Source organism: Mus pahari, chromosome 16 (assembly GCF_900095145.1).
Source record: "Mus pahari chromosome 16, PAHARI_EIJ_v1.1, whole genome shotgun sequence".
Taxonomy (NCBI): Eukaryota; Metazoa; Chordata; class Mammalia; order Rodentia; family Muridae; genus Mus; species Mus pahari.
Window position 1 is genome coordinate 21,897,127 of NC_034605.1, and position 16,954 is coordinate 21,914,080.

The 16,954-nt window shown below is 38.7% G+C and overlaps 1 protein-coding gene across 2 annotated transcripts in view; it reads right to left on the reverse strand.

Moving 5' to 3' along the window:
• Positions 1–16,753, reverse strand: part of Pou6f2 (POU class 6 homeobox 2) — a 366,558-nt gene extending 349,805 nt beyond the window's left edge. The window contains exon 1 of one of the 2 annotated variants that reach the window (XM_021215891.2): positions 16,544–16,713. In XM_021215891.2, coding sequence (XP_021071550.1) covers positions 16,544–16,709 — 166 coding nt within the window. In that variant the 5' untranslated portion in view covers positions 16,710–16,713. Of the gene's footprint in view, positions 1–16,543 lie in introns of both variants that reach the window. The other variant, XM_021215890.1, reaches the window with a different exon arrangement.
• Between the last annotated feature and the right edge of the window lie 201 nt (positions 16,754–16,954).

Below are 16,954 nucleotides of genomic sequence, written 5' to 3' on the forward strand. Positions count from 1 at the left end.
GGATAGCACTTGAAATGTAAATAAAGAAAATATTAATAAATAAAAAACAAGACTTGTGAGTGTAATAGATATCCCTGTGTGAGCTGCTAATTTGGAGGTTCAGTGCAGCAGTATATGATGTTAACTTCTGATATTCAATTTATAGCTCTTGTGGCACTTCCTTCGAGAGTGACACTAGCAGTGCTATAGTTCTCAGACCAGACCACTCAAGAATTACCCTCTCAGGAGGGAGCTGGCACCTTGGACTTGTCTGGGGACATACTATTCTTTGTTTATTGGGAGAATGGCATCTCATATGATCAACCTATCATGGATGTACTTAATGAGAAAGAAGTGATTTTCCAAAAAATATATGCACATATCTTCTCATCAGTGTCCTTTAGCAGAGCTGATCCTGCAAATGAGTCTATGCCTCTGCTCCCATTATTCATTCCTATACCATCTGCTTCCTGCTTTCAGGACATTTCTTAAAATGACAAATTATTAAATTTCTAGACAAGCACTACTTAGTTACCTGTATTGTTTATCATATGTGAAATCTGTGACAACAAGGCCAAATTCTGTCTTAGTTATCATTTTATTATGCAAACCTAGTACAAAACTTATCAGAAATGTACTAAATATGTATTGACATGTGGACACTCATTTATTTATTTTAGCTTTGTCATTCTCTCTGACCTCCTCTCTCCTCCTGTGTCCCCAGGTAGGATAGTAGACTCCTGTGAGTAGAGTCTATTTTCCCTTAATATTCAGCAAGTATTTACCAAGTGTGGATGATGCCCAGAAACATTCAATTCAGAAGTGGTTCAATTCAAAAAACATTTATCTGGTACTTAATATATTCAAGATCTATTATCTATTCTCTTGAGACTTGCTACCTAGCAAAAGAGGCAGACAAATGCACAAGTCATTATAAATACCAGGCAAGCCCTGATAGTGACTGCAAAAGAAGTAGGGAAAATGAGAGGAGAGCCATGGCACAAGAGAAGGCAGGGTGCACTGCAGTGTAGGGAGGCAAGAGGCTTGATCAAAAGATGTTGATCATCGGAAATGGAAGAGAGAAGGCTGGGGAACATTCAGTAAGTGTTGCTATGGGGGAAAAAAAATCCTTGCAATACGGTTAACATTGCCAACAATGGAAGATATGAAGTGTTTCTGTACACCTGACCAACTTTACTTTACTTATGTGATGTTAGCTAAGAAGGTCTTGCTATAGATCCTTTAGATTTTTCTCCAAAATGATGATGCCTGATAGCAAAGTATGCATATGTGAAAGATCAGAAGCATAGGACTACAGTGTCCTCTAAAAAAGAGGTATAAAATGATGGTTTCATGCACACACACACAAAAAAAAAAACACTAAAGAAAGCCCTGCAGTGGTCAAACATGTTATACTTTAAGTGAAGAAAAGCTACAGTTGAAGGCTTTGTTAGCTAAATGTTTCAGATTTCTGTGTATGATTGTTTCTCCTGAGTGTATATATATCTACCACAGGCATGCCTGGTGCCCATGGAAGGCAGGAGAGGGTATCAGATTCCCTAGAACTGGAGTTACAGAAGGTTGTAAACCACCATGTCAGTGCTCAGAACCAAACTCAGGTCCTCTGTTAAGAATACTAGTATTCTTAACTACTGAGGTAATTCTCCATCCTCTTAATAGTTTCTTTTTAATTGATAATTAACAGTTGTATATATTTACAAGGTTTGTGTGATGTTTGACATGCTTGTACATTGCACAAAATTAATAGGGCCCATTAATGCCCTTACCACTTTAGGTTTCTGTGTGGAGAACATTAAACATCTACTGTTTTGACAACTTTCAAGCATACAATATGTTATTAGCTAGAGCTGCCACACTATGCAAAAGATCCCAAGAGCATCTCCCTCCGAACTGTGACTCTCTACTCTTTAGTCCACACTTCTGCAGTCGGTCCCACACAACATTCTCAGTCCATCCATGCTTCCTGAGGAACGTCAAGGACTATTGAGAAAATGTCAAAGACCTTAAAGAAAAAGTTTAATGAACCTCCGTACAATGTAAAAGCAGATAAATTCGTCTGTGTGTTTGTTTCAAGTCTCTAGAAGAAATCGATACTGATGTTTAAGTTGAACTAGTTAACAATGCAATGTCAACTGGCAGGAAAGCTCAATGGCTAAAAGCATTTGCTTCTTCTGAAGTTGGATGACCTGAGTTCGATCACTGGATCCCGTGGTAAGATATAACCAACTCCCAAAAATTTACCTCTTTCTCAACATGGATGCTGTGCAGGGTAACCCTGACCCTTCATATTAGCTCATAAATAATAAAAGTAAAGAATAAAAATTCAAAACTGAAGTTTAATTCAAGATTATGCTTGACTAGTGAGTTCCAGGCTAGTCTGCACTATGTGAAATTCTGCCTAAACAGACAGAGTAATAGAGAGAAAGAGGATGTCTATTCTATTTAATATTAACATGATTGTGGACATTAATTCAATTTGAAAGCATGCAATATCGATCTCATATACACACGGATTTTAGACTGGTTGACATGTATGTAAATAAAATAATTTAAAAGTGTCAACAATTTCTAAGAGATGTCTAAGTGACATGAATATGTAATTAAACCCAAGTTGCCATAGAAACCAAACCAACAGCAGACCCTCTTACCCTGGCCATTTTGTATGCACAGAAGCAACTAAGTTTTCAAACTCTCAAATGAAATCTCAATCCTCGGAAAGGCAGTAACATTTCCTCCCTCAAATATGGCTTCCAACAAGCACGGTCAAGTCTTGCAAGGTGCTAACCTTCTATAGGTTTGTTCTGAAAATAAAATACCAAGAATTTTTTCTTGAAGATTAGGAAAATACTAAACACTGGCTATAGACACTTCCTAATGAAGGGAGCATGGACTTCAAGGTGCAGCTGTGGGCCACACACCTAACTTATAGCTAAACCTTTGGTGGGACGGAAGGGTTTCCTCTGGGACAGAGAAGCTCATCAAACTAATCAAACCGTATTAGCTTCTGCAGTAGAAATTACATTCTCCATTTAGACTGGGATTTGGCTTTTTAGGGGGGAAAACTAAAATAGAGAAAGCAGATCCTTAGTTTTTTCGAATTGTTAAAATCTGCTTCAAACCCTTTGTTGGGCTGTCAACAAAGGGGACAAAGGGGACACTGTCCCTTCTCAGGTTGTGAAAGCTCATTAGTTTTCTAAGTGGGCAAAGTGATTCACACTAAGTAAACATCCCTCTGTGTAAGCATATACCTTCCTTACATCTCCATTGGTGGTGTTTATTAATTTCCTAATCTCCCTCACATACCAGCCTGTTATTTGAACTTTCGCATTTGAGAAAGGGAAGTGGGGGGCACTAAGAACTCAAACTCCTTTGTCTATGAAAGATCTGAGAACATTTCAGTAAGGACAAATGCTATATCCTTAATTTTGGTTAAAAAAAATTATGTCCAGAAAAACCTGTGCCTGGCCTAAAAGCTGGCAAGTTCTTTTGGAGATAAATCTAGAACTACATAGATGAATCCATCCAAGTGAAGATAGCTACTGGGCAATGGGACCAATCACCAGCTAGAGAAGTGGCATCGCCTTCCAAAGGCATCTCATGTTATACCACTTCTCAACACCAACGTTATTTTAAAGATTTCAGTTATATGAAAGAATTACAGTCTTCCACATTTTAAATTTAGAACAGGATAACATATTTAACTGTCCCTTTCCCACCCTCCCACCCTCACCCATATGCTCTACAAGACACAGGCAGAGAGGCACAGTCTTCTCTGGAATCTTCCAGCATCCGTTTATAGATTTCTTCCTAAATCAGCTTTGAAGAAAGCAATCGTTAATATATCTGAAGGAGGGAGAGGCGCTGTCATCATGAGAAAAAGATCCCCCAGAAGACCCCCTAGGCCAAGAGATCTCTGAGTCACAGATCCTGAAGAGATCCTGAAGAGACACAGATCATTCCAACTCTATCAAAACTTTCATTGCCAGTTTTATCCCAGTTAGTGCTAAAAAAAATTAATCAACCACTTTCTGAAAATGACAAATTCATTTTCATCTTAATAATTTGCATGTCCCAAACTCTACAGAGCCCTATGAGTATCAATCATTTTAAACCGAGCACTGGCCTATGCAGTGTCATCAAACCTTCCAGTCGTGAGGATATAGAAGCTTAAGTCATAAATTTTGCTGAGACAGATACTAAGTGGCAAGCCAAGGTCAACCCCAAACTCAAGGCTGAGCCAGGCTCAACTCCAAACTCGAGGCAAGACTCGGGAGCCTTGGGCACGTGTTAAGTAGTATGCAACATGAATTTAGGAAAGAGAACTGATGTAGGAAAAATCATCTCACAAAATAAAATTTTAGATTATTCTCTCTTTGGACACAACTAAAAACTGTACAGAGGCAGAGTTTTGTTTTTATGCCTCAAACACAATGGCAAAAACACTGCCATTGAAACTTGCTGTGAGTCACATAATAATTCTTTTCTCCTTTGACAGTATTTTTGGAATAATAGTTATTCCTCAGTGAAAGCCTCAATATGACTTCTGACCAATTACAAACTTCTAAAATATATAACTTTGAAGATTAATACTTTTTTAAAGGAATACCAGAAACATAGATGAAAAAGACAATGTCAGAATGGGCTGCAGAGTGAGGGTTGTTTAAGGAAGGTTTGCAAACTAAAACCTGTCCTAGCGTAAAACTCTGCTACTCTTAACCGTGTGCAGCATTCTCTGTACAGTCTCCAGCATCCAGCACACACCTTCCACAGAGAAGGTACTCGGTACATATTTATTGAGTTGACTAATTCACAGTTGAGTGTTGAATGCATGATCTGTAAAGTACAAAGTAGAAATAGAACCATATAATGAATAGAATAAATATGGTAGAATCATGTTTTCACTTCTATCACATACTGTAATGACACTGTGACATATTTACACAACACACACAGACACACACACACACACACACACAGAGAGAGAGAGAGAGAGAGAGAGAGAGAGAGAGAGAGAGAGAGAGAGAGAGAGAGAGAGAGAGAGAGAGAGAGAGAGAGAGAGAGAGAGAGAGAGAGAGATTTGCTTTGCCTTGATGTGAGCCTGTGGTAGAGAAGAAGAAAGCTGGTCTCAAAACAACAACAGCAAAGAAGAGAAATATCAGAAGCAAAGACATGGAGAGGTGATGAAAATTCCTAGGAAAAGTAATTTCAAAGATTCAATATAGAAACTATCCCAGGATGTCGCGGTTTTATTTTCATCAATTGTTTTATTTCGAGAAGAAAATCTGGTTCTTCTAACTTCTTTAAGTGTGTCCCCACCAACATCCAAAACAAAAACAAACAAGAAGCCCAGATTGCTTCCCTGTATGGAGATGTGACTCTCAGAGAGCAAAAGATGGGACTTATTTTGGTAAAGAATAATCATGATAATAGGTCCTCTAGTATTTCCTTAGCACTGCTCCTGGAAAGGATGGCATGGGATAGAAAGTGTGACAGCGTTATCATTTCAGAGCATAAAACGTTTACAAAACCTTGCTAATCATTACAGATAGCCTTGTAATTAAATTTATACTGAAAATGTCATCAGCTATTATCCATATATTAGAAATATAAAATCAATTTTTGAAAGTATTTACAAACAATTTGACAAAAGTATTTCTTTTGGCTGTTAACTGTGGGCCTACTGTCCTCTTTGTATGTTGTCTGCAGTATTCCATGGTGAATAAGCTAATTGGAAATATTATGAAGTTAAAAGCATTACATTGTTTTTATGTTCACTTGTTAAATGTTCAAGCAGCATATTAAGACAATTTTAGTTTTCAGTTATCTACTTTAAAATTTTTAGTGATCTTTTTCTCCCCCAGGCTGCAAAAAGTGTCTGACCAGGTAACTGACATAGCTTCCCAGCACCTCCCAGGAGCGTGCAGTTTTAATGCCTTCTAATCATACAAATCAATATGAGATTTTTGTACTTGTGCTGACCTTCCTGGAATTATCCCCCCATTTTGGCTGAATCCAAGTGAGTGGAGGCTATTTGATAAAAAAAATAAAAAAATAAAGAAACCCTAAGAGTGTGAAATAAGAGCCCTTGCTTCTTCCGCCAGACTCCTCTTGACAGAAAGATGATAGAAGCGTTCCATCCCTCGGAGGGTAAATGCAAACTGACAAGAGATGAGCCTTTAGATGTTGAATATAATCTTGAATTGTGCTTGAAGTGTCTTATTATCTTGTCTTTTGATGTCTGAAGGGCGCCTCATTGTTAGAAAAAGGAAAGCCCTCGCACAGCTTTGCCATCTTTAAAAATTGTTTGGCCTTTAACAACTGCTTTTCCAACTAATGTCCATTTCTCCTGACAATAAATATGGCAGGCTGACGGCAAGTGACAAACAATTTACTTTACATGCCACACTTTTATGGGTTTTGAGAGCTCATGTGGAAGTGTATTTTAAAAAGCCCATAGAAATTAGCAGTATTACAAATGTTAAGGGGCCTGGGATCTACGGGCATCCACTGATGTAAAGTTATTCATCTTGGCTCTTCCCTGCTGTTTCTGGTGTGATATCTCACAATTCTGGTTCTTTATTTATCATTGACTAAAAATAGCCAAGAGAAAATGAAAGAGCAGCAATCAATTCTGACAGACTCCATGAAGGAAATGCACACATACACATACACACACAGAGAGAGAGAGAGAGAGAGAGAGAGAGAGAGAGAGAGAGAGAGAGAGAGAGAGAGAGAGAGAGAGAGAGAGACAGAGTACAAAAAATAACACACACACAGAGAGAGAGAGAGAGAGAGAGAGAGAGAGAGAGAGAGAGAGAGAGAGAGACGCAGCGTGCTTCTAGTGTTCAGAACACTGCACACGGAACGTTGTGTTTAAGCAGGACACTGAGGTCGACAATGGGGTCCCTGCTTTTTGCTTCTCATCTCAGAACCTTCACTTTCTAATTTCTGCGGTCACTCTGTCCACTCCGTAACCTTCATATCTACCAATTGCCCTGTGGTTTGTTTTTACCTTAAAAGTTTAATGACGCTCCTGGTCGATGGGATTCCTTAGCAGCTAAATCACAGGCATCGTAGTCCCCTGTCACACGGCCAGATTTTGTGAAAGCTTTCAGGATCTTTTCTCAGACCTCCCTCACTCTGAGAATCCATAAGAATTCTCAAAAGAACCATAAACCGCTACAGGGCTTGGGTTATTATGTCATTATAAAGCCATACTGATACACTGCTGATCACAAGACGTGTGGCCCCATCTCTAGGCTGGCCCACCCAACTCAAGGCTCCCAGGAAACACCAAGCTCACTGCTTTCTTAAGCAGTTAGTTGCAGACATTAAGCCCTTCAAAGCAGGATACTTAACTTAAAAAATAATAATAATAATAATTCTGATTCCTTGTAGATTCCAGGTGGCTCGTTAAGAAATTACTATGAACACAAAAAAATATAATGGGAGAATCAAAGACTTCAAGCTAAAGCTTAGACCAGTCTGCCTAAATTTTTGGATAATTCCCTAAGTTAATTTAAAATTCAAATCTGCCTTATTCTGAAGACTGTGACCAAAATGAGCCATCTAACACTCAAAGGCACATACATCTTCCCTCTCAAAATCTGGGAAAGTCCCGTCAGAGGATTGAGGTGATTCTTGCCCTATGGATTTGCCCATTCACTGACTACCTTGCAATCTATTGCCAGAATTCCATGGTTTCACTGAAATGTTTGTTGTGCACAGTGTGCCCCACATGCCACTTCCTCTGCAGATTCTTTCCTTTTTGTGTGTGTATTTCCAGCTTTTGAAATTTTAGTAAATGAAATTGATGGTTTGGTGAAAGTCCAGCTCTTAAAAAGTCAAGCTCACCCTTCTACTCCTGTCCTATACATTCATAATTAAATACAGGGCTGTGTGTTTTCTTGATTTTTTTATTCTCTTCTACCCTTGGTTGATTTGGGCAATAAGTGACTCTGCAGTAATACTTTCATGCTTTTTAAACAGCTTCAAATGTTTGCATTTTTAAACCAAATTAATCCTTTAGCCTTTCTTCTCTTCTGACAGGGTTGATTCTTGTCTTCAATGCATTACACAAAACCATTAATTTGCAAAAGCAAATCGTGCTATACCAATACCAAGAGAAAAATCATCACATGTGGCAATCAAAAGCTACAAACAAAAATGAGTATTACCATACTATCTCAGTAGCAAATGACTAAAATGGCAATTATTTCTTGCACATCACAAACCACATACCTCAACACATGCCTATGTAAATGTTGATTCAGGCACACAAAATTCTTGCAGAACTGTGTAACAAACATTTTACTTACAATTGAACAAATTGCTTTTTGCTGATTAAAATAATGATCAGTACTTAATGCTGTGATAGACGATAGACATATATCCACAAGTTGATACATGTCTAAAGCTTCCATGATTTACATATAGAGATTTTCCTGAGCTTGGGTGGATTTTTTTATTTTAAAAGCACATATACTTTTTCCAAGGCAAATTGTGTAGAACCTTCAATTTGCTTTCCTGAATTAAAATTAAATTTACTAAATTAAAAATTTATTGCGCAATTTCTGAGGAATCCTGTTGTTCCCTCTGGTACCAGACTGCCAGGATAAAAAAGCCAGTAGATTACAGCCCAAATGTCCAAAAGTAGTAATTTGTAGTCCTTTATTAGCAGATTTTAAGTTTGATCCATTTTATATAAGATTACTATTTTTATATGCAGCAGTCTACACAAATAGTGCATGAATGATGTGAACTAAAAGAATGCTTACTATTATAAACTAGCCTTTATCATAAACTTTATGACAAAAAATACATAGTGGTACAAATTTGATAGACACTGTGAAGCACTGTGTGGATACAGAAGAAAATCAAGGGGAAAGTGCACTGTTAACCTTCCAATGGACACAATGTTTTTTTCTGATTCCTTGACTGCAACAAACTTTTATGACAATCAGGTCATTCCCTGTCCCTATCAGTTGTATGAACTTAAAAGTAGGAAACAAAATATCTGGGAAGTTTTTTAATAGGGAAAAATATTTAAAGGCAACATTTTATAGATGAATATAAGAAAATGCTAATGCCAAAAGACAGGTCAAGACAGACATCAAATTGATGAAACCTCCATTATATCATTGGTACACAAGTTTCCAAAAAACACCTTCATTCTTCACCTTATTTTCAGGATAAACCAACAAGCTTTATTGGAGTTTTATCTGTGTTATTTTCTTAAAAGGGTTTTAATCATCTTAATGAACGTAACTTTCATTAAAGAGTTTTACTTCTCATGGTGTTCAGCAAAAAGAACTTTGAAAATATTCAATTTATGTCCAATGACAACTGGATCACCATTTTCCCCCTCTTTAAATAGTTTTGATGGTAGTACAGTTCTCCAATACAAGTACTTAAACAGCAGTAGTTGCACATGACTAGCAATTTAGTGTAAAAACACATAGCATAGTCTTATTGTATATTCAACTGCAAGCACAACTAAACCAATGCCAGAATCTGAGGAAGTTTAAAGGTGCTCTCTAAGATTCTGAGATACAGCACAGATACCCATGTAACATACTAGAAAAATGAAATAGGTAAATCAGGAGTGACTTTAGAGAGGTCCTGCACAGCAAGTGGCAGGACTAGACTTTTATCTCTGAATACTTAGAATACAGAGTTAATTTCCATTTCTCTGAGGACAGACTTGCTTTAATGAAGAAAGATTTGGTGTTATGTTTTTTTTCAACCTCTGCAACTGAGAGAAAAACCTTAGTCTATCTGATAGCAGAACATAGAATTGAGCATGTCTATAAACAAGGCCACTCAGTTTTATATTTTTATGAACCTCAACTCTGGCAATCAGACGAATGGAGTTTATACTCGAAGACTAAGAGCTGGCCCACATGTTATTAACTAGATATTGCCTCATGCCTACTAACTGCCAAGACCTAAATCTTCTCTTAATGAATGATTTTTAATGAACCCACTGCTTGGAGATAGTCCAAAAATAAGTCCAGTACTGATGGTTTCAGAACTTCATTTGAGTTGGATGGAGCAGGATGCTCCACAGGTATCCAACTGGAGAATGCCACAAAATAAATAAATAAATAAATAAATAAAATAAAAAAATAAAACAAGTCATAGTCAGATTTCTAAGAGAAACACCAAGTAGAATCTCAAAGGATAAACATTTTAAAAGTAAGAAATAGCATAAACAGCTGAAAAACAAAACAAACAAACAAACAACACCAGCAAAATACAGAAACCAGGCAAACAAAACCAAGAAAATCTCAGAGCCACGGTGGATATTAAAGAGAAGTGAATACTGGGGGAATGGCAACAGTTACTATGAGCTTTCCATAGCTACCTCTGCCTTTGGATATTTTTAAAAAATTTATTAACCTGACAGCAGGAAATGTTATACAGATTGCCCCCTGACGGGGTGCCAGTTGGGTCTCAACACTTTGCTTTCTGTTTAGCATTAGAACCCCAAGAAGTGAATTAAGTTGGCCAGGTGCAGATTTGGGTAAGTGTGGCTTCCCCTACAATTGGCCTACTTAAGAAAGGTTTGAGTAATCAGGGGCAGCTCAGAGGGCAGAGCTGAACTCCCCCACTTCCTTCTTCCAGCTCCATTCTTTTAAATGCGTGATGTCTGATGTATTATTAATCCCAAAACATAGAGCAGCAAGGTCGCCAAAGAGATGCCAGCTCTCCCACAAATGATCTGTTTACGATGTGGTAGCACACAAGCTTTGCCTGAAACAGCCTACTTAAAGCTCAGCTCTCAAGTGGAAGAATAGTTTATTTGGTCAATTTTTTGAAAATAATAACATTAATTCTATAACTAAAGTAGGTAATTGAGAAAGTAGGCCGTCTACTAAAGGACTAAGCCCTGGGAGGCAACTCTCTATTAATTATAACACAGACAATGCTGGACAAACTACCAAACGCTACAGTGCCAGGTAACCTTTAAGGTAGAAACACCATGACATTCTAAAGGCTAGGATGGAATGAGTGATCTAAAGGAATGGCTGAGTGCAGATAAATCTGATTTCCAACTGTTTACGGAACCATTTAATGATAATGAAGTATGTAAACCAGGGCAATCAAAATAAAAGGGAAGAGAGAGCTGCAGGCACACTCTGGCTGACGGACGGACGCACTCCCTCTCAGCATCTTTAGACTCTGCAGTGCTGAACTTCACTTCTGTAACACTCATCTGACCGAAGCACCCCAGGCGTGATGAGTGGCAGAAACGGAAAGCACCAAGGAAGTCCCCACTGAGTCTCCAGTCACACTGGGTTCCAGTGCAGTGCCGCTTAGCAATGAGCACGGCTCACTGAACCCATCTGCTGAGAAGTTTGAACAGAGGCACCTTTCTCACTAGATTTATTTTTATTTCAGAGAATAGTATGCATATATACACACACACGTTTGTGTGTTTTAAAGGAATATATATCAAATATATTTCAAAAGAATATGTATATATATACTTAATATGGATTTGTTTACAATGCAATGTCCTAACAATATTCTGGTAGCAAAGCATCACTAAACTAAAGTTGTCTAAATGCAGACACACAGCTTCTGAATTACTTTTTAAATAATTATATCAGTGAATTAGATCTTCTCAAATATAAGAAATATATTTAAGTGTACGTTTCTCTTCTCTGCTAGTCAGTGCAGCAGGGCAAAGACCTGTGTGACTATTAAACCACAAACTGCTTTTGGCAAACACCTTATCCTGAGTCCCATTTACTCACACCAATACATACTTCTATTGATTTCTGTTTATTTTTTTTTTGCATAGAATATGTTGTTCAAATTATTTAGTTGATTTACAAATATGAAGTTTTCATGTTTGCCAGCAAAATACACCTTCTTTAGTGAAAAAGAATGTGAATTTTCAATTGATATAACATAACTTTTAAAAATGTAGAAGCATGCTCCATATTTCAAATGAATATATTTCTCTAGAGGATTTTCCTCATCATCTTCCAGCCAACTCCCTCTGGGGCTTAAGCCCTACATGCTGATTACTGGCTCCGGCATATTTTATGAGAGCATTATAAGCACCCAAGGTATTGAAACCTTGAGAAAGACATTTAAATAAAGTAATGAAGACAGCGACCTCGTAACGAAGGCCTCCACTTGCACACACAGTCAAGGGGCAGCCTTGCTGAAGAGCAGCCCCCACGATGGATGCCTGCCGTGACCTCCCTGCTGACCTGCAGAGACCACTGTCTCAAGGGGTGACAGACAATTTAGTCCTTTATCCCTTTGTCATTGAAAATGACTCCATGGCCATAAATTCTAATCAAGTCAAACTGGACAGCAATTTGAAAACAGAAAATTTTCTAACACATGATTTTGGACAAAGCTCAGTAGAAGGAAAAGGAAAACAGACAAGTGTATTTCCTAACATGGAGAAATCACTGACCCAGGTTTCAACCCTCTCCTAATAGTTCACAGACAAATGATATTGAAAATGCTCACTCTTGAGAGTATCATCTTTATTTTTGTTAAGCCAAAAAGAAAAAGGCTATAATGTTATAGGAGAAAAAAAAAGCCATATTTTTTTTTTAATTTCGCATACAACATTCATAAAGGATGTGTTTCTCTTTTAGGTCAACCTTCTGAGCTGTGTGTCTGGCTCGCAGTTGTGTGATACAACAGGAAAATCAGCCACTCACCCCAGCACAGCTACCCAGGCAGCTAGAACTTAAATACAAGCAATCATGGGGTTTACCTTGAAACAATACGAATTGTCCCAGGGGAAGCACTGTTCGTAAATCATTTTTCAAATCTCAAATACATACAGAGGAAATATTTAGGGCCTGTTTTATGAGGTCTCACTTCTTCAGTTGAGAATACAGATATTTTTCCAGGGATATATATTACTTTTATCTTTTCTGCAGCCTTTTCCTGACTACACAGTGGATACTGCCATTTGAATGTTAGCATCCTGCTTGCTGAATGTGGGACACTAAATGTTTGGTGGTCATAACCACAAGTGAGGCTCCACATTGACATGAGCAATATAAATGTCACTGGAGAAACACGGCAGCCCTTTCCCTTGGAGACTGTCTGCCGAAGGCCAGTTTGGGGTACAGTTTCCAGTGTGTACATCACTAGTCCCATATTTGGTGACTGGCCCTGTGTGGCATCAGTCATTTGATCATGCAGCTAGAGCATTGTGTGACACAGCACCGGTTTCTCTAATAATTCTTCCTCGTGCAAGCCTGCCCTCCATCCATCCACCCTGTTTCCTGTGGCTCAGAATGTAGCAGAATATGCTCATAAGCTGAAAATGGACGTACTTTTCTATGGGCTTTATAAGAATAAATAATGCAAACTTAATGATATCGCAGAGAACTGCCTCACCACATGTTTCTCAATGAAATGTGGATTTATCTCTCTTAAGTGTACTTTAGTTTCCATGGCTGTTCAAGTTAAGCAAAATGCTACCTCTGATGTAATTACTTCATAAAACACAAGGGCCCTTTTCTGAACTTTCTACTTAGGCTGGCATATGGCTTCTTGTTCCTCCTCCTGGCATTCTGAGCGGCTCAGAGTACTGAAACACTCTGCACAGTATGTTTCCCTTTGGATGCTGTTAAGTCCAGAGGTGCAATTTAAGGAGAGGCATAAAAAGCCCAATGGTTCCTGGAATTTCCTTTGTTTATCCATAGAGGGCATCAGTATTAGCCTTTCTCCTGCAGTTTTGGGCCGAAGATGCCATACTGTGAGAAAGACGGGCCTATCCTCTGGGTTACTAATTTGAACGAGACCCAGATGGGTGAACAAGCTCTAAAGAAATCCATTTATACTGAAATTTCAGGTGCAATAGGAAAAGCAAGCTCTTTCTGTCCCCTGTTGTTGTATAATGTCTCTCCATGACACTAAACACAGCAAAATGCACAGGATTTGCCCTGATCTGTCCTTTCCATACAAGAAGCACAGGCTTTAACAACGTGAAGGAAAATAGAGGCATGGTGGCTTGAGAAAAAAAAAAAAAATGGAAGAAAGACCCTTGTTTGGAGAAAAGCTGGATTGCACAGAAACAGCATAATTCTCTGTTATCAAATAAAGAGCACATTCAGAACTATATCTAAAAACATAACATGATGCCCCCAGATATCCACGTGCTAAGAAAGACAGCATATGCCAGTACCATACATTTTATCTTCAAAGTCCCTAAAAAGACTGGATGACGAATACTTTAGTAAGTTTTAGACAGTTGTTTAAACTGAAATTTTCAATTCTTAGTTGTAGTCAAAGTCTTAGCACTATTCAAAAGTGAGAGTACAATTGTCCCAATAACTACGACATCCTTGCAAGACCAGGGAGTGCTCTCAGCTCTGTGCACTTTGTTCAATTTCTGTCTCGTGTTGTTTTCGTTTTTTTTTTTTTTCTCAAGTTTTTAAGGCTGTTAAATCAACTTGTTTATTCTCTGCTTATTTGAAAACTGTGAATGATTCACATGGTGTTTATAAAGTAATCTAGAGGAGAAAGACAATCCAGGAACTATAAAACGTCAGAGGCAGAGTGTGGGAATTCACTGGACTCTCACACACTCTGAAGTTGAGAATCTCAAAAAATGCAGGTAGGTGCCTTTCCAAGTCCACTGTGAGTCTCCAGTTAGACTAGAACTCCTTGGTCTCTGGCAACCCAGAAAGATTCCACTTAAAATATGTTTTCTGGGAAGTTTAAATAAAATTCCACTGCCCCCTCAGGCTTTTCAAAGCTTCCTTCGCTGGGCATGCAGACCAGTAAAAGTAGGGTACAGAATATGATCCAGTTCTCAACACTGAAAAATCTAAATAAATATGATGAGAAATCTGTCATCCCTTCATCTCTTCAACTGACAGAAAACAAGTTGTGGCTATAAACCAATGTTGACAAAATGTGCTTATTTAAAAGAATACATGAAACATCTGGAACATATACTTCAACATCTGCTGCTTTTGCTCAGGTGACGATCTGCTGCCTTCGGAAAGCCAAAGCCTTATACAACAGAGTCAGTATCAGAGGGGGCTGCAGGTGGACTTGCGTCTTCCCGTAAGTGATCATTTTACCTGATTTCTCTCATTGGCCTCTTAAAATGAGTATGTTAAGGCATGACTTTGTACCCAGCTAAAGTCTTAGACTACAACTACAAACTTCTGCAGAGTGTGGAGAATTTGGGTTTCAGATTCCATATCTTTTGACCTAAGAGTGACCACTGGGTTCCTTAAAACTAGAATCAGTTGTAGTCTTAGGTTAAAAAAAAAAAAAAATCAGTATTTTTTTCCAAAAGAAACATCCAAAACAAAGTTTCTGTGTGGTTCCCTTCTGGTGTCTGCCTGAACATTTGTAGGTAGAGGAATGTCCTCTGTGAAGCTGCTCATCTCTCAAGAAAGTGTTTGTTCTTTATTAAAAAAAAAAAAAAAAAAAAAAAAAAAAGCTCTTTTTAAACTAAATCAGTATTCTTCGCCAAGTATTTTATGTGTGGATGTTGTTTGACTCCAAACTTTAGCGTTATTTTTTTTTTAAAATCTGAGAGCAGTTTCCTGCTTATTTATACTAGGTTAGTTGTACAGAGGTATAGACAGACACACTTGAAGATAATTAAAAGCAAGTGTGTCAGAAACTGCTGTTCTGAAAACCTCATGTCACTCAGAAGCATAAAGTACTTGTGCAGCAGACATCTCCCAGCATCCATCATCCGGCACGTGCCTCAGCAGCCTGCTCCCCTTCCTGATTAGAGACCACAGTAGTTGGAGTTGTCTTAGAGACTGTCATGTTTGAATGACAGATGTCTCAGCTGAAGAAGTGGCCCTCCGTTTGTTCTCGTTTATGAAACAGATTCCTAAAAGGTCCTGGTCTGTTGCCATGGTTAGCATGAGGCAAAAATATGTTAAAGAGAGGGGGTAGGGGAGAAAGGAAGGGGATGTTCTGTTCCCTCACTCAACCCCTTTAAAAGAAGAAATACTCACTCAGATGGTGATGACAAAATGTGTTTCTTTGAGCCATGCCTGTAGCCACCTTTGTTTACCTGGCACAGAGCGATTTGTATTGACATTTTCAGTTCTCCTCTCTCATCTTTTGACTACAGATAATAACTCTTTACTCTCCTTCCCCTTAACAAAAGGCTGCAAAGCAACCCGAAACCGAGTCGATATTTATTCAATAAATGTTAACCAATTCACGCAATGGAACTGATTTCCTGATGATTTTTTACCATTTGTTCTTTCTTTCCATTCTTCTGTTTTGTTCAAATAATTTCCAACCTGAACATGGTAACACACTACTTGACAAGTCAAATGGGCAGTAAGTAAGTTCCTTGTTGGTTAAAAAAAAAAGTTTGGAGGGCATCCTCCCAGCCTGCTGAACAGAACAGGCTCCCTGCCTTAGCCCCTCTAAGATGCTAAGCTCCTCTTTAGCACTTACAAAAAAAAAAAAAGAATGAAGAACAGGAGGAAAGGGGGGCCGGGTGGCGGTGACTGGATTGCTCTTCCGGACAACATGGTAGGACTGAAATGAAATACCTAGACAGACTTACCGAAGAGCTTGCTGGGAGTGTCCTCGCTGTCATTTGATTCCGCGGGCGCAAGCAGGGGCTCATTCAGCTCGCTGTCTGAAGTAGCAGCCTTGTCCTCACCTCTCAACTCCGCATTCATTTCACTCCGCACTGACAGCAAGGGCTTACTGACTTGTCCAGCTATCATTGGATCCTAGGATGGGGGGAAAGAGCGAAGGGGAGGAAAAAGTGGCAGCTTTAGAGAGCGTGTCCTCTCTCCCTCTCCCTCTCTCTTGCACACACACTCTCCCTCTCTCCTCTCTCTTATCTCTGCCTGCTCCTGCTGTTATTGCTGGCTGCAGTCAAGTGAAGAGCTATTACAGATTCGATGAGTTCTCCATTACTCCCCTCCCTATTAAAGCTCAACTAGCATGTGAGAGATTCAGGAGGCTT